Source organism: Somniosus microcephalus, unplaced genomic scaffold (assembly GCF_052327205.1).
Source record: "Somniosus microcephalus isolate GS21.2 unplaced genomic scaffold, FLI_Smic_1.0 unresolved_chr3, whole genome shotgun sequence".
In the NCBI taxonomy this organism is placed as follows: domain Eukaryota; kingdom Metazoa; phylum Chordata; class Chondrichthyes; order Squaliformes; family Somniosidae; genus Somniosus; species Somniosus microcephalus.
This window is the reverse complement of record NW_028225181.1, coordinates 56771313-56789521: the sequence shown is the minus strand read 5'-3', so window position 1 is coordinate 56789521 and position 18209 is coordinate 56771313. Positions and strand designations below refer to the sequence as shown.

At 45.4% G+C, this 18209-nt stretch overlaps 1 protein-coding gene and 3 non-coding genes across 4 annotated transcripts; all 4 read right to left on the bottom strand.

Moving 5' to 3' along the window:
• Positions 1-1307: 1307 nt before the first annotated feature.
• Positions 1308-1391, bottom strand: trnal-uag (transfer RNA leucine (anticodon UAG)). The gene has a single exon. It is a non-coding gene; the product is annotated as a tRNA-Leu (tRNA).
• A 2371-nt stretch (positions 1392-3762) lies between these two features.
• Positions 3763-3844, bottom strand: trnal-uag (transfer RNA leucine (anticodon UAG)). The gene has a single exon. It is a non-coding gene; the product is annotated as a tRNA-Leu (tRNA).
• Positions 3845-5790: 1946 nt separating this feature from the next.
• Positions 5791-5873, bottom strand: trnal-uag (transfer RNA leucine (anticodon UAG)). Its single transcript has one exon. It is a non-coding gene; the product is annotated as a tRNA-Leu (tRNA).
• A 7642-nt stretch (positions 5874-13515) lies between these two features.
• On the bottom strand, positions 13516-17408 carry LOC147091551 (putative G protein-coupled receptor 139). Its single transcript, XM_085976605.1, has 2 exons — positions 17339-17408; positions 13516-14432 (listed from the first exon to the last, which is right to left on the bottom strand). Exons 1-2 carry the CDS (start codon positions 17406-17408, stop codon positions 13516-13518), a joined length of 987 nt encoding a protein of 328 aa, XP_085832731.1.
• Between the last annotated feature and the right edge of the window lie 801 nt (positions 17409-18209).

The window sequence follows — 18209 nt, the reverse complement described above, 5'->3', positions numbered from 1 at the left end:
TGTGAACGTATTTCCTTTTGTGTTAAGGCTAAGAGCACCATCTGGTGCTGGCGACGCGGCGCTGCAGGATGCGTTGAGAGAAAGGGGAAGGCCAAGGCTGCTGCAAGATTGCAGCATTTGCAGCTTATGTTGGTGCGAATAAAGTGTTTTGAAAGTTGAGTTGCAGTTTCTAGTGTTTGTTGCAAGAAGGAAGTTGCTGTAAGAAAAGCATAAAGTGTGATAAAAAAACCTGACGCGTTGAGCCTGAAATTTATCGTAACTATAAGAGGAGAGAACAATAGGAAAATTTGCCCTCCTAATCGCATCTTCCTCAGGCTGATGGTATGAAAAACACATCTGACTCTCATCCTGAAGTCAGAGTCCAGATCCCCTCCCCCACCCTTTTCTTTTGCAGAATGCATCTTCTCTTAACCATGTCTTAATATAACTTTCGCTGTCTGGATAGGTTAGATTGAAAAAAAGATACTCGTGTTCAATTAAGCGGATTGCAGCACAGGAGCAAATGGGAGGTGCTGTTCAACCGGCAAGTTTGGAAGGGCGAACGGGGAAACGACGGAGAGATGGTGGGTGCGAGAGTGACAGCAATGGGGGAGCACGGTCGATAGATTGCAAGAAATGGGAGAAAGAAAAATGTAAAAGTGATGTATATCTGAATAAGTGAGAGGCAGCAGGTGTGGAGACGAGTGAGTGAACGGCCTGAATTCAGTTGGTTGGGTGACGGTGTTTGTAGTGTTCGGTGCGGGGCTCAGGCCAATTTTGGAGCAGAGAAAATTCTGCGAATCAGATCTGCCTGTCAATAGCAACTGAAGGAAAAGATGACACAAAACAGGCTGGGGTTGTTTTCCTTGGAGCAAAGAAGGCTGAGGGGGGACCTGATTGAGGTGTACAAAATGATGAGGGGCATAGATAGGGTAGATAAAGAGGAACTTTTCCCCTTAGTAGGGGGGTCAATAACAAGGGGGCATAGATTCAGGGTAAGGGGCAGGAGATTTAGAGGGGATTTGAGGAGGAACTTTTTCACCCAGAGGGTGGTTGGAATCTGGAACTCACTGCCTGAAAGTGTGGTAGAGGCAGGAACCCTCACAACATTCAAGAAGCATTTGGATGAGCACTTGAAATGCCATTGCATACAAGGCTATGGACCAAATGCTGGAAAATGGGATTAGACAGGACAGGGGTGGATGGGCGGCGCGGACACGATGGGCCGAAGGGCCTCTTTCTGTGCTGTAAAACTCTATGACTCCCGGCATCCCTGCACGGTTTACTGCTGTTGCTGAAGCGCCGAAATTTAGGAATGTCGCAATATCTGGCAGCGGTGGGATTCGAACCCACGCCCCCGAAGAGACTGGAGCCTAAATCCAGCGCCTTAGTGACCGCTCGGCCACACTACCACATCACTCCGTTACTGAATCTGAAACTAGTACCTGGTGATTGAAATGTGGCTTGGTCTTGTAAATAGCAGGGGAAACAAAAGGAACTTAAATTCGTGGACGGCAAACTCACTTCTGAAGCAACCCACTAGATCAGAAGAACCTACGTGTTCACACGGCAACACTAATAAATAGATGTTTGCTGGAACACACCCATTGTAAATTTCATTCATAATTTATCCCTGTTGTGTATTGCGAGCAGGAAGTTGGTGTAAGTAAAGTGTGATAAAAATAAGTGCGTTTGATTGTGGCTAGCAACAGAGGAATTTATTGCTGGTGTAAATAAAAATGCAACTAGCAGAGGATGGTTTCGATCCATCGACCTCTGGGTTATGGGCCCAGCACGCTTCCGCTGCGCCACTCTGCTCCTGTTGAATCTCGGCTGGCGCTCAGGTTCCGATGCTCCACAGTGCTGTGTGTTAGCGAGACAAATTTCAGCATCCAGGCTGTGTTGATCACTTTCGAATGGCCCTCAATCCGCCCAGAGGCCCGGACCCCGCAGCACCCGAATTTGCAGGCTCACTTGGCTGCGCAATGTCGCAAGGACACTCAGTATTACACCACCGACAATGGGACGGACACAAGATGAGACACAAAAAACCGGCAAGGGTCTTTCTGGCCACACAAAGGGAGGGACAGAGAAAGACACTGTGGATACTAAAGAGAGAGAGAGACAGACAGACAGACCGAATAACACGAGGCAGAGACAGAGACTGAGGGAAAACCGGGAATGCGAGAGAAACCGAGAGGGAGGTAGACTGCCAGGGAAACGGAGACTGAGATGAAGAGAGAGACTTGCATGAAGGTGCGTTCTGCTGTGTAAAGAAATTCCCTGTCGTGTAAAAATGCTCCCTGTTATATAAAATTGTTCCCTCTTGTGTCAAGATGGTCGCTGTTGTGTACAGACTCTCCCTGTTGTTTAGAGATTTTGTGTGCTTTGTAAAGATGTCCGCTATTGAGTAATGTGTTTCCTGTTGTGTAAAGGTTCTCCGTGTTGTGTAACGGTGTTCCGTTTTGTGTGAACGTATTTCCTTTTGTGTTAAGGCCAAGAGCACCATCTGGTGCTGGCGACGCGGCGCTGCAGGATGCGTTGAGAGAAAGGGGAAGGCCAAGGCTGCTGCAAGATTGCAGCATTTGCAGCTTATGTTGGTGCGAATAAAGTGTTTTGAAAGTTGAGTTGCAGTTTCTAGTGTTTGTTGCAAGAAGGAAGTTGCTGTAAGAAAAGCATAAAGTGTGATAAAAAAACCTGACGCGTTGAGCCTGAAATTTATCGTAACTATAAGAGGAGAGAACAATAGGAACATTTGCCCTCCTAATCGCATCTTCCTCAGGCTGATGGTATGAAAAACACATCTGACTCTCATCCTGAAGTCAGAGTCCAGATCCCCTCCCCCACCCTTTTCTTTTGCAGAATGCATCTTCTCTTAACCATGTCTTAATATAACTTTCGCTGTCTGGATAGGTTAGATTGAAAAAAAGATACTCGTGTTCAATTAATCGGATTGCAGCACAGGAGCAAATGGGAGGTGCTGTTCAACCGGCAAGTTTGGAAGGGCGAACGGGGAAACGACGGAGAGATGGTGGGTGCGAGAGTGACAGCAATGGGGGAGCACGGTCGATAGATTGCAAGAAATGGGAGAAAGAAAAATGTAAAAGTGATGTATATCTGAATAAGTGAGAGGCAGCAGGTGTGGAGACGAGTGAGTGAACGGCCTGAATTCAGTTGGTTGGGTGACGGTGTTTGTAGTGTTCGGTGCGGGTCTCAGGCCAATTTTGGAGCAGAGAAAATTCTGCGAATCAGATCTGCCTGTCAATAGCAACTGAATGAAAAGGTGACACAAAACAGGCTGGGGTTGTTTTCCTTGGAGCAAAGAAGGCTGAGGGGGGACCTGATTGAGGTGTACAAAATGATGAGGGGCATAGATAGGGTAGATAAAGAGGAACTTTTCCCCTTAGTAGGGGGGTCAATAACAAGGGGGCATAGATTCAGGGTAAGGGGCAGGAGATTTAGAGGGGATTTGAGGAGGAACTTTTTCACCCAGAGGGTGGTTGGAATCTGGAACTCACTGCCTGAAAGTGTGGTAGAGGCAGGAACCCTCACAACATTCAAGAAGCATTTGGATGAGCACTTGAAATGCCATTGCATACAAGGCTATGGACCAAATGCTGGAAAATGGGATTAGACAGGACAGGGGTGGATGGGCGGCGCGGACACGATGGGCCGAAGGGCCTCTTTCTGTGCTGTAAAACTCTATGACTCTATGAAAACCGGCATCCCTGCACGGTTTACTGCTGTTGCTGAAGCGACGAAATTTAGGAATGTCGCAATATCTGGCAGTGGTGGGATTCGAACCCACGCCCCCGCAGAGACGGGAGCCTAAATCCAGCGCCTTAGACCGCTCGGCCACACTACCACATCACTCCGTTACTGAATCTGAAACTAGTACCTGGTGATTGAAATGTGGCTTGGTCTTGTAAATAGCAGGGGAAACAAAAGGAACTTAAATTCGTGGACGGCAAACTCACTTCTGAAGCAACCCACTAGATCAGAAGAACCTACGTGTTCACACGGCAACACTAATAAATAGATGTTTGCTGGAACACACCCATTGTAAATTTCATTCATAATTTATCCCTGTTGTGTATTGCGAGCAGGAAGTTGGTGTAAATAAAGTGTGATAAAAATAAGTGCGTTTGATTGTGGCTAGCAACAGAGGAATTTATTGCTGGTGTAAATAAAAATGCAACTAGCAGAGGATGGTTTCGATCCATCGACCTCTGGGTTATGGGCCCAGCACGCTTCCGCTGCGCCACTCTGCTCCTGTGGAATCTCGACTGGCGCTCAGGTTCCGATGCTCCACAGTGCTGTGTGTTAGCGAGACAAATTTCAGCATCCAGGCTGTGTTGATAACTTTCGAATGGCCCTCAGTCCGCCCAGAGGTCCGGACCCCGCAGCACCCGAATTTGCAGGCTCACTTGGCTGCGCAATGTCGCAAGGACACTCAGTATTACACCACCGACAATGGGACGGACACAAGATGAGACACAAAAAACCGGCAAGGGTCTTTCTGGCCACACAAAGGGAGGGACAGAGAAAGACACTGTGGATACTAAAGAGAGAGAGAGACAGACAGACAGACCGAATAACACGAGGCAGAGACAGAGACTGAGGGAAAACCGGGAATGCGAGAGAAACCGAGAGGGAGGTAGACTGCCAGGGAAACGGAGACTGAGATGAAGAGAGAGACTTGCATGAAGGTGCGTTCTGCTGTGTAAAGAAATTCCCTGTCGTGTAAAAATGCTCCCTGTTATATAAAATTGTTCCCTCTTGTGTCAAGATGGTCGCTGTTGTGTACAGATTCTCCCTGTTGTTTAGAGATTTTGTGTGCTTTGTAAAGATGTCCGCTATTGAGTAATGTGTTTCCTGTTGTGTAAAGGTTCTCCGTGTTGTGTAACGGTGTTCCGTTTTGTGTGAACGTATTCCCTTTTGTGTAAAGGCCAAGAGCACCATCTGGTGCTGGCGACGCGGCGCTGCAGGATGCGTTGAGAGAAAGGGGAAGGCCAAGGCTGCTGCAAGATTGCAGCATTTGCAGCTTATGTTGGTGCGAATAAAGTGTTTTGAAAGTTGAGTTGCAGTTTCTAGTGTTTGTTGCAAGAAGGAAGTTGCTGTAAGAAAAGCATAAAGTGTGAAAAAAAAACCTGACGCGTTGAGCCTGAAATTTATCGTAACTATAAGAGGAGAGAACAATAGGAAAATTTGCCCTCCTAATCACATCTTCCTCAGACTGATGGTATGAAAAACACATCTGACTCTCATCCTGAAGTCAGAGTCCAGATCCCCTCCCCCACCCTTTTCTTTTGCAGAATGCATCTTCTCTTAACCATGTCTTAATATAACTTTCGCTGTCTGGATAGGTTAGATTGAAAAAAAGATACTCGTGTTCAATTAATCGGATTGCAGCACAGGAGCAAATGGGAGGTGCTGTTCAACCGGCAAGTTTGGAAGGGCGAACGGGGAAACGACGGAGAGATGGTGGGTGCGAGAGTGACAGCAATGGGGGAGCACGGTCGATAGATTGCAAGAAATGGGAGAAAGAAAAATGTAAAAGTGATGTATATCTGAATAAGTGAGAGGCAGCAGGTGTGGAGACGAGTGAGTGAACGGCCTGAATTCAGTTAGTTGGGTGACGGTGTTTGCAGTGTTCGGTGCGGGGCTCAGGCCAATTATGGACCAGAGAATATTCTGCGAATCAGATCTGCCTGTCAATAGCAACTGAATGAATGGGTGACACAAAACCGGCATCCCTGCACGGTTTACTGCTGTTGCTGAAGCGACGAAATTTAGGAATGTCGCAATATCTGGCAGTGGTGGGATTCGAACCCACGCCCCCCGAAGAGACTGGAGCCTAAATCCAGCGCCTTAGACCGCTCGGCCACACTACCACATCAGTCCGTTACTGAATCTGAAACTAGTACCTGGTGATTGAAATGTGGCTTGGTCTTGTAAATAACAGGGGAAACAAAAGGAACTTAAATTCGTGGACGGCAAACTCACTTCTGAAGCAACCCACTAGATCAGAAGAACCTACGTGTTCACACGGCAACACTAATAAATAGATGTTTGCTGGAACACACCCATTGTAAATTTCATTCATAATTTATCCCTGTTGTGTATTGCGAGCAGGAAGTTGGTGTAAGTAAAGTGTGATAAAAATAAGTGCGTTTGATTCTGGCTAGCAACAGAGGAATTTATTGCTGGTGTAAATAAAAATGCAACTAGCAGAGGATGGTTTCGATCCATCGACCTCTGGGTTATGGGCCCAGCACGCTTCCGCTGCGCCACTCTGCTTGTGTGGGATCACGGCTGGCGCTCAGGTTCCGATGCTCCACAGTGCTGTGTGTTAGCGAGACCAATTTCAGCATCCAGGCTATGTTGATAACTATAGAATGGCCCTCAATCCGCCCAGAGACCCGGACCCCGCAGCACCCGAATTTGCAGGCTCACTTGGCTGCACAATGTCGCAAGGACACTCAGTATTACACCACCGACAATGGGACGGACAAAAAATGAGACACAAAAAACCGGCAAGGGTCTTTCTGGCCACACAAAGGGAGGGACAGAGAACGACACTGTGGATACTAAAGAGAGAGAGAGACAGACAGACAGACCGAATAACACGAGGCAGAGACAGAGGCTGAGGGAAAACCGAGAATGCGAGAGAAACCAAGAGGGAGGTAGACAGCCAGGGAAACGGAGACTGAGATGAAGAGAGAGACTTGCATGAAGGTGCGTTCTGCTGTGTAAAGAAATTCCCTGTCGTGTAAAAATGCTCCCTGTTATATAAAATTGTTCCCTCTTGTGTAAAGATGGTCGCTGTTGTGTACAGATTCTCCCTGTTGTTTAGAGATTTTGTGTGCTTTGTAAAGATGTCCGCTATTGAGTAATGTGTTTCCTGTTGTGTAAAGGTTCTCCGTGTTGTGTAACGGTGTTCCGTTTTGTCTGAACGTATTCCCTTTTGTGTAAAGGCCAAGAGCACCATCTGGTGCTGGCGACGCGGCGCTGCAGGATGCGTTGAGAGAAAGGGGAAGGCCAAGGCTGCTGCAAGATTGCAGCATTTGCAGCTTATGTTGGTGCGAATAAAGTGTTTTGAAAGTTGAGTTGCAGTTTCTAGTGTTTGTTGCAAGAAGGAAGTTGCTGTAAGAAAAGCATAAAGTGTGATAAAAAAAATCTGACGCGTTGAGCCTGAAATTTATCGTAACTATAAGAGGAGAGAACAATAGGAAAGTTTGCCCGCCTAATCGCATCTTCCTCAGGCTGATGTTATGAAAAACACATCTGGCTCTCATCCTGAAGTCACAGTCCAGATCCCCTCCCCCACCCTTTTCTTTTGCAGAATGCATCTTCTCTTAACCATGTCTTAATATAACTTTCGCTGTCTGGATAGGTTAGATTGAAAAAAAGATACTCGTGTTCAATTAATCGGATTGCAGCACAGGAGCAAAGGGGAGGTACTGTTCAACCGGCAAGTTTGGAAGGGCGAACGGGGAAACGACGGAGAGATGGTGGGTGCGAGAGTGACAGCAATGGAGGAGCACGGTCGATAGATTGCAAGAAATGGGAGAAAGAAAAATGTAAAAGTTATGTATATCTCAATAAGGGAGAGGCAGCAGGTGTGGAGACGAGTGAGTGAACGGCCTGAATTCAGTTGGTTGGGTGACGGTGTTTGAAGTGTTCGGTGCGGGGCTCAGGCCAATTATGGACCAGAGGAAATTCAGTGAATCAGATCTGCCTGTCAATCGCAACTGAAGGAAAAGATGACACAAAACCAGCATGCCTGCACGGTTGCTTGTGGCTGAAGCGACAAAATTTCAGAATGTCACAATATCTGGCAGCGGTGGGATTCAAACCCATGTAGAAGACTGGAGTCTTAATCCAACGCCTTAGTCCTCTCGGTCACGCTACCACAGCAATCGGTTGCAGAATCTGAAACTAGTGGCTGGTGAGTGAAATGTGGCCTGGTCTTGTAAATAGCAGGTGAAACAAAAGGAAATTAAATTCGTGGACGGCAAACTCACTTCTGATGCAACCCACTAGATCGAGAAGATGCTGCGTGATCACAGGGCAACACTAATAAATAGATGTTTGCTGGAAAACACCCATTGTAAATTTCATTCCTAATTTATCCCTGTTGTGTATTGCAAGCAGGAAGTTGGTGTAAGTAAAGTGTGATAAAAATAAATGCGTTTGATTGTGGCTTGCAATAGAGGATTTTATTGCTGGTGTAAATAAAATTGCAAATAGCAGAGGATGGTTTCGATCCATCGACTTCTGGGTTATGGGCCCAGCACACTTCCGCTGCGCCACTCTGCTGTCAGTTGGTGAGGAATTCCGGCTGGTGCTCAGGTTCCGATGCCCCACAGTGCTGTGTGTTACCGAGACAAATTTCAGTGTCCAGGCTGTGTTGAAAACTATAGAATGGCCCTCAAACCTCACTTAGCCAATTTCCTAACCATGCTGCCAATGTCCCTTGTATTCCATGTGCTTCGACTTTGCTGGCGAACCTATTTAGTGACACTTTGTCAATCGCCTTTTTGAAATCCATGTGTACTATGTCAAGCACATTACCCTCATCAACCCTCTCTGTTACCTCATCAAAACACCTTAATTCTAGTCTTTCTCTTGCTCTCAGTCACCATTTCTCAGTCTGTCTAACTCTCCCTCTTTCTCTCTCGCAGTCTGTGCCTGTCCCTCTGTCTTTGTTTCAGCCTTGTGATGTTCAGTTTGTTTGTCTGACTCCCACTATTTTCCTCGTTGTCTTTGTCTTGCCATCGCGTTGTGTGTCCTGAAAGTCCCTTGCTGGCTTTCTGTGTTTCGTTCTGTTTTTGTCCCATTGTGGGTGGTGTAATACTAAGTTGGTTGTGACATCGTGGAGACAGAGTGAGCCTCCCATCACGTGTGTTGCTGTGTCCGGGACTCTGACCTATTTACGAACATAAGAAATATGAGCAGGAGTAGGCCTTATGGCTCCTCGAGCCTGCTCCGCCATTACATAAGATCTACTCCACGTTCGAGCCCGATCTCCATAGGCCATGATGCCCCTATAGTCCCCAAAACCCTCTATCTCAGCCTTGAATATATTCAAAGCCCCAGCAGCCACAGCGCTCTGAGGCAGAGAATTCCAAAGATTCACAACTCTCCAAGTGAAGAAATTCTTCCTCATCTCAGTCTTAAATGGCCTAAGCCTTATCCTGACACTATGCCTCCTAGTTCTAGACACTCCAGCCAGGGGGAAACAACTTCTCAGCATCTACCCTGTCAATTCCCTTCAGAATCTTGTACTTTTCAATGAGGTCAGCTCTCATTCTCCTAAACACCACAGAGTATAGGCAGATTCTAAACAATCTCTCCTCATCGGACAGCCTTCTCATCCCAAGAATCAATCCAGTGTACCTTCGTTGCACTGCCTCCACGGCAAGTATATGCTTTTTAGATGAGGAAATTAAAACTGTGCACAGTGCTGCAGGAGTGGTTTCACCAAGGCCCTGTACAATGGTAGCAAGACTTCCTTACTCATATACTCCAATCCCCAATCAATAAAGGATAACATGCCATTTGCCTTCCTTATTGAGGGCAATGCAATTGCTTTCAATAGAGCCCGGAGGCGGAAATATGTCTCGCTCAAATACAGCACTGACAGGCATCAACATTACACAGCAGGGAAACCGTTTACACAACAGGGAGCATTGTTACACACGAGGGAACACCCTCAAAAAACAGGGAACACCTTTACACAACTGGGAACATATTTGCTCAACAGTGAACATCTTTACCAAGCAGGAACCATATATCCACAAGAAAGAACACATTTACACAAATGTAAATTCCTTTACATAACAGGGAACACCTTTACATAACAGGAACATCTTTACGCAACGGGGACTACCGTTAAACAACAAGGAATACTGCTAGACAATACGGATTACCTTTACACAACAGAGGACACCTTCACACAACAGGAAGTATCATTACACAACAGAAAGCACCTTCATACAAGTCTCTCTCTTACTCTCAGCTTCCATTTCCCTGTCTGTCTCTCCCTCTGTCTCTCTCGCAGGCTCTGCTTTCCCACAGTCTCTGACTCTCCCTCGTGTTATTCAGTCTGTTTGTCTCTCTCTCTCTCTGGTTTCTTCGTTGCCTTTCTCTGACCCTCCCTTTGCGTGTCCTGCAAGTCCCTTGCTGGTTTTCAGTGTGTCATTCTGTGTCTGTCCCATTGTGGGTGGTGCATTACTGATAGTCCTTGTTCCATTGACTAGCCAGGGTAAGCCTCCCAACACGTATGTTGCTGTGTCCGGAATTCTGGGTTACTTGCTGGGAATGCAATCCTGTTCAATACTGCCGGGAGGCTGAAATATGTGTCGGTAAAACACAACACTGAGGAGCAGCTGGAGACAGATAAATTCCTGCAGCAGAGTGGCGCAGCGGAAGCATGCCAGGCCTGTAATACAGAGATTGATGTGTCAAAGCCATCCTCTGCTGTTTATATTCTTATTTACACCAACGGAAATCATCTATTGCTATCCACAATCACATTACACTTATTTTTATCGCACTTTACACTTTACATACATGAATATCCTGCTTCCAATAAGCAAAAAACTTGCAACAAAACGATCAAATCACTCTTATTTGGACGAACATAAGCTGCAAATACTGCTAACACGCAGCAGCCTTGGCTTTCCACTTTCTGCGCAAATACGCTGCCGTGTTTTCTGACATTGCAGTAATGACCACATTTGAAAAGTTCTCCAAAGCCTGTGAAGAGCTTCAGGAGTTCCCAAGTGCAAGATAGCCTAGCTGTGTATACATGTGCATTAGCATTAGGATTTGTTTTAATGTCATACGTTTAAAGTTGTTGGTTAATTTTTACTCATAGTTTGCTTTTGGATTTGTTTGATGGGCATGGCAGCATTGTGAGTATGTTACTGGACTAGTAATCCAGAGCCTGGCCCAAGCTTCCTGTCTCACTTTACTTCTCTAATCCACTCCCACTCTGATCTCTATGCCCTCGGCCTCTTACAGTGTTCCAGCGAAGCTCAATGTAAGATGGAGGAACAGCAACTCATCTTTCGCTTAGTCACATTACTACCATTTGAACACGTCATTGAGGTCAACGATTTCAGACCGTAACCTCTGCCCTTATTTTATTCAGTTGGCAGCTGTTGATGTTTCTGCCATTCCCATTTACACGTCTTGCAGGCCCATCTTTTCCTTATTTATGGGTCCCATTATCATCTCATTTTCCTTTGTACATTCATACATTTTTTTCATTTAATCAGTGTTGCCTTCTACCCTATCAGAGACCTTCCCCTTCGTTCTTTCCTCCACTCCCCCTTTCCCTGACTCTGCATTTGTTTTAAATGTCTTACATCTCTCACTTTTTCCAGTTCTGCCGAAAGGTCATCAGCCTGAAATTGTAACTCTGTTTCTCTGTCCACAGATGCTGCATGACCTGCTGAGTATTTCCAGCAGTTTTTGTTTATATTATAGAATTAATTCAGCTTCCTGGACTAATTAGTTCAAATTCTACCACGGCAATTTGGGAATTTAAATTCAGTTAATAAATCAGGAATGAAAAGGTAGTATCAGTAATGGTGACCATGGAAATATCGGATTGTCGTAAAAACCCATCTGGTTGACTAGCATCCTTTAGGGAAGGACATCTGCCATACTTACCTGGTCTGGCCTGTATTTGACTCCAGACCCACAGCAATGTGGTTGACTCTTAACTACAGTCTAAAATGGCATAGCAAGCCACTCAGCTGTATAAAGCAGTTCACCACCGCCTTGTCAAGGGCAATTATGGATGGTCCCTAAATGCTGGTCTTGCCAGCCACGCCCACATCCCATGAATGAAGAAACTAAATTTGTCCTGTAGCGATAAATAACAAAATGGTTAAACGATTTTCATTCCGAGGATGTTTTAGGGTTTAATCTGTCAGGGTATAACTTAGCAGACACTGTTGTTTAGGTTTTGCTGAAAGGGAAAATGTGCGATTCGGGTCTTTTTACTTCTTTGTGTGGCCACAGTGTGAAACTAGTGCGCCAAGACTGCCTTGAGATAGGAAGGCTGACAATCGAACAGAATGGTAAACGAGTTAGAATCTGTTGTTTAGAAGGAAATATATTATTTCTGGGGTTGTTTTCACAGTAACACTTGTCATGCTATAATGAATCAGAATAAATAGTGTGCATAAGAAGCAACAACAACTTATCAATTTATATTTAAAGCAATAAAACCTCGCAAAGTGCTTCACAGGAGTGTTATGATATAAAATCGACACCGAGCCATTTAAGGAGATGTTAGGGCAAATGTAATAACGCTTGTTGAAAGAGGTAGGCCTTTAAGGAGAGTCTTAAAGGACGAGAGAGAAGTAGCGAGGTTTCGTGATTTAGGGAGGGAATTCCAGAGTTTAGCGCCCAGGCAGCTGAAGGCACGACCGCCAATGGTGGAGCATTTAAAATCGTGGATGTTCAAATGTCCGGAATAGGTGAAGTGCAGAGTTCTCGGGCGATTTTAGGGCTGGAGGATATTACAGAGATTAGGCGGGACGAGGCCATGGAAGGATTTGAACAAGGATGCATATTTTACAATCGACGTGCTGCTTAACTGGAAGCCAATTTAGTCAGCAAGCCAGGGGAGATGCGTGAGCAGGATTGTTGCAAGATAGCATGCGGGTGGATGATTTGGAATATCTCAAGTTTATGAACGGTAGAACTCAGGAGAACGGCGAGGAGTGCATTGGAATAGTCATGTCCAGAGGAGATAATGCATGGTTCAGAGTTTAAGAAGCAGATAATTTGAAGTGCAGGTGGAGACTGGCAATATTACAAAGGTGGAAATGACCAGTCTTATTGATAGAATGGAGATGAGCTAGGGGGCTCAATTCCTATTCAAATGAGATACCAGGGTTGAAAACAGACATGGGCAGATATAGACAGTTTCCGGGAGAGCGATGGAATCATTGGAAATGGATTGCAGTTTGGGGAGTGAATCTAGGACAATGGCTTCAGTATTCCCGATATTTAATTAGAGGAAACCTCAACTCATCCAGTACTGGATGTCGGACAAGCAGTCTAATAGTAGAGAGTTGGTAGAGAGTTCGAAAGAGGTGGAAGAGAGGTAGAGCTGGATAAGAAATCATGCTATGAAGATCGCAAACGTTATTTAACAAGTTGTAGGGAGTGTAGGAAACAAAAAAGATTACATTTCTACGAGGGAAAATCGCAATAACATCGTTTATTTCGCTGCATGTGTACTGAATAAAGATACTGTGTGTGTCAAATACAGTAAAGGGAGAAACGTCTATTTGGTGTCGGAATCGAACAGCTTACACAAGGGAATGAATGGCGCTATATAAATGCAAGTGATTTATTTCAAGTGTGGGGCACCATTGCTGGGGAGGAGTCTCGGAGGGCATGCTTGCCATTCTAATTAGGACAGGGTAAAGTGGAATAAACCGAGTTCCAAAAACAAAAATAAGAACAACACAGGGCGGAACGTCCCATAATTAACGCTGGAAGCTTTCACTTGCAAAGCTGAAAGCAATTCACAACCAAAGTCAGGGGATATTTGACCGCATTCTTCAACTCTTCTCTGAATTTAGTCTGGGTCACTGCATATATAAAGGTGTTGGTGCAGGAGCTGAGGAGCTGGAGCATGTTTGTACTTTCTTGGAGAATAAAGCGTTGGTCATTGAAATTGAAACCTGTGAAATAAGAATCTTCTGTAATTCTGACGTACAGGAAGTGACCGACGTATGTTATCCACAACAGCAGGAAACTGAGGGATATAGCGAACAACAAAATGATAGATTTTCTCCGGTTCTCCATCTCTGGGTCCCTGTGATTCTCACCGGCCCTGTTACCCCGGAGTCCCCTGCGGACTCGACTGGCTGCAACAATGTGCCTGACGGTCAGAACATTGAGCAGCAGGATCAGAAAGAAAGGGAGACACGGTGTTAATATATGGTCGAGCCAGTCGTAGGCTTTCCATGCAGGGGAAGTGTAGTAACTTAATTTGATATCACAGAACCAGGGCACCCTGTTGAGTATATACAACGGCTGGTATGTAAAATAAAAGGGAATGTTTTTGAAACAGCTGAGCGCACAAACAGCCGCTATAACCTCAGCCGCCGTTTTCTCGGTGCAATATCTTGTTTTCAGCTCCTGGCAACAAATGGCAACGAATCGATCGAAAGTGAAAGCGACCGTTAACCAAACCGAACTGTCTCTGCTTGTGTAAACCAAAACCGTACTGAGACTACAGGCGGGAGTAGTGGAGAGCCAACTGTCCCGGAAATAAATCCCACCGATCCGGTTCAGTATCACCGCGGTGAGGATAACCAGCAAATCCGTCGCTGCCATGCCCACCAGGTAGTGAGTGATGCATCTGGAGAGTCCGCACCTTCCCCGTGACAGGATCACAATCGCCACCAAATTCACTGTTAACAAGAGCAGGAAAAGTCATGGAAATGACCACTGGAACTCAAAACACAGGCACGACTTTCACAGGATGTTCTATGAAAATTGCAACTTTGCTATTTGATCCAACTCTTCCACATTAAACCTGAGCATCCACTCCCTCCACCAGCGGTGCACGGTGGCTGCAGTGTGTACTATCTACAGGAAGCACGGTAGCAAACCGCCAAGACCTGTTCGGCAGCTCCTCTCAAAGCCGCGACTTCCACCAGCAGGAAGACCAAGGGCAGCTGGTGCGGGGGAACACCATCAGCCCCGAGTTCCGCTATATGTCAAACACCATCCTGAGTTACACATAATATTATCACTGGGATCAAATCCTGGAACTCCCTACCCAGTAGCATTTTGAGAACATCTTCACTATACGGACTGCAGCGGTTCCAAATCAGTCAATCTCAACTAAGAGGCGAAATTAAACCATTTCTTTCATTGTGTCCTCTTGGTACATGGGTGACACAGCATCACCACACCACATAGTGCACAGTAATAAATCTAACTCAGTATAATACAGTATAGCACCTTATCTGAAGGGGATTGAGAGGTTTGATGCTGAGAGGCTGTTTACATGCGCTGGGGTGTCCAGAACTAGGGGACACTGACTCGGGATAAGTGATGAGACATTTAGGAATGAGATGGGAAAGAATCACTTCGCTCAGAGGGTAATATGTTTGGAATCCTCTACCTCAGAGGGCTGTTGATGTTCAGTCATTGAGTATATTCAAGGCGAATGTCGCTGGGTTTTTGGGCACTAAGGGAATCACGGGATATGGGGGTCGGACGGAAACTGGAGTTGAGGTCGAAGATGAGCCGTTATCTTATTGAATGGTGGAGCGGGCTCGAGGGGCTGTATGGCCCACCCCTGCTCCGAATTCTTATAATCTTATGGTCTTCTAGTGCACTGTAATATAATTGATTCAGTATAATACAGCATAACTTCATGTTATGCGTTATACTGCAGCTACATCAGTATAACACAGCGAGTTACGAGAGAATACAGTGCAATATCATGTAAAACACTGTAACACAATTGATGCTCTAGAAAGAAAGAAAAAACGTGCATTCATATAGCGCCTTTCCCGGCCTGCAGGCGTCCCAAATGCTTTACTGCCAATGTGACACTGTTTTAAGGTAAGAAACTCGCCACCCAATTTCTGCACAGCAAGCTCCCTCAAACAGCAATGTTGTTATGACCAGATAATCTTGTTTTCTTGATTGACGGATCACTTTTTGGCCCAGGAGACCAGCGATACCTCCCCCACTCCTCTTTGGAATGGTGATATGGGATTTTTTCGCCCACCTGAGAGAGCAGACGGGGATTAAAATCTCATCCGAAAAACTGCACCTCTGACAGTGCAGCGCTCCCTCAGTACTGCACTCCCTCAGTACTGCACTCCCTCAGTACTGCACTGGAATGTCAGCCTAGATTTTTGTGCTCAGTCTCTGTGGTGGGACTTTGAACACACTAATTTCTGACTCAGAGGTGAGAGCACTACCAACTGAGCCACTGCTGACCCTCTCCAGATAATACAGTGTAATACTTCACAGCGCACTGTAATACAATTCATTCAATTACATTATATTATAATACCAAATAATGCACTGTAATGTATCAGTGTACTCTAACACAGTTTAATAACATGTGTTATACCATAATACATTTAGAGAGCTATTAGATGTATAATACCATATGAAGCATTATAATACAAGTATTTAATTATAATAGAGTCTAGCACCATAAAATGCACCGTAATTTAATTAATGCACTACAATACACTAAATTCCACAGAATCACAGAATATTACGGCACAGAAGGAGGTCATTCGGCCCGTCGTGCCTGTGCTGGCTCTTTGAAAGAACTGTCCAATTTAGTCCCAGACACCAGCTTCCTCTCCATAACACTGCAAATTAGTTTTCTAGTATATGTACAAAAGCAGTTTGAGATTTCCGATGGAATCTGCTTCCACCAAACGTTTGGGTCGTGCGTTACAGATTTTAGCCATCCACTGTGTAAAATCATCCTTATTTCCCCTCTAATTAATTATGGCAATTTCTGTAAATCTATGAACTCTGATTACCGACCACTTTGCCAGTGCCCTACATTTATCACTACCAGCTGAATCAAAACCCCTCTGCATTTTGAATGCCTCTATTGGTTAGCTCTTAATCTTCTCTGTTTGAAGGAGAACAATCCCAGTTTCCCATCACTCTCCCTGTAATTAAATTCCCTCATCCAGTGCATCACTCTGTTAAACCTCCTCTGTAACCTCTCCAAGACCTTGACATCCTTCCTCATTCACCTCCACCTGAGAGGCAGACGGGGCTTCGGTTTAATGTCTCATCCAATAGATGGCACCTTCCGACAGTGTAGCGCTCCCTCACGACTGCACTGGAGCGTCAGGCTACATTTTTTTTGCCCAAGTCTCTGAAGTGGGTCGCTGAACCCACAACCTGCTGAAACAGAAGTGAGAGCGCTATCCACTAAGCCACGCCAGACAGCAGTTAAACTTAAATGTTGGTGGCGTTAGTAGACCTAGACATTTATTACACATTTTGTCGACTTTTTTAAGGCAAATGTTAAACGTTTTCAATAAATGCGTGAATAGTTCCTCTAAAATGGTTCACAGTGCAGAGTCTAAGGAGACTGTTCAATGTCCACCTGTGAGAATCAACATCAGCGATCGCTGTGCAATCAATACTTTCTGATCATAAGTTGGGATCTCAGTTGAAATCGCTGACTTTCAAGCACAGCAGTAGATGAGAAAACGCCGTTCCGATCCTTAAAGGTAGAGACTGAGAGCTGAATAAAAAACAACAAACTAAGTAACTGCTTTGAGAAGCCGCTTGCACAATCAATACCTCAGCAACTTACGTGGAGCACCAATAGCTGCGAGGACGGGATAGTAAATGGCATACACCAGACCAATGGCTGGTCCGTGCATTTTCTATGAGAAGCAATGTGAGTCCAACAAGCTGTAGAATTTATCTCTGTGTCACATTCAATGGATTCCTCGGTTATACCTGTCGGGAGTCTCCAGTGAGGCAATTATCCTCATGTTAGTTACAGTCCTCTGAACAAACAGATTACATCACTCAGTTTTGTGCCATTGTTCCTTTCCGTGCAATAGAATAAAGATTCCCAAACTCGTGGTGGTGGGGGCGACGAGCTGATTCAGGGGCATCCAAGAAATGCCGGACATTGCGTTCCAGGCAGCCTGCTCGCATTTCGCTGGCGTTACTTTGCCGGAATTACTGCAAGAGTACTGCATACATTTCTGGTCACCACATGCTTGAACTGCATAAAACACCAGTTAGGCCACAGCTAGAGCACTGCGTTCAGTTCTGGTCACCACATTACAGGAAAGATGTGACTGAACCAGAGAGGAGACAGAATAGATTTATGAGCATGTTATCAGGGCTGGAGAAATTTAGCTATGAGGAATGATTGGATAGGGTCATCAACCTGAAACTTTAACTCTGCTCCACTCACCAAGTTGCGGCCTAACCTGCTGAGCGTTTTTGCAGCATTTTATCTTGTTATTTTGGATAGGCTGGCTTTTTGGTTTTGGAATAGAAAAGGCTGCGGGGAGACTTATTTGAGGTGTATAAAATTATGAGGGACCTAGATAGATTGGACAGGAAGGACCTGTTTCCCTCCGCAGAGAGGTCAATAATCAGGGGTCATAGATTTAAAGTAACTGGTAGTAGGATTAGAGGGGATTTGAGTAGAACTTGGTCCACCC

Bases quoted from the DNA above. Each gene is read 5' to 3' on its own strand.
- LOC147091551 (XM_085976605.1), bottom strand. From the start codon at position 17,408: ATGCACGGACCAGCCATTGGTCTGGTGTATGCCATTTACTATCCCGTC. The intron at 14,433-17,338 runs GTAAGTTGCTGA...TCTTGTTAACAG, and splicing joins CGCAGCTATTGGTGCTCCAC to TGAATTTGGTGGCGATTGTG.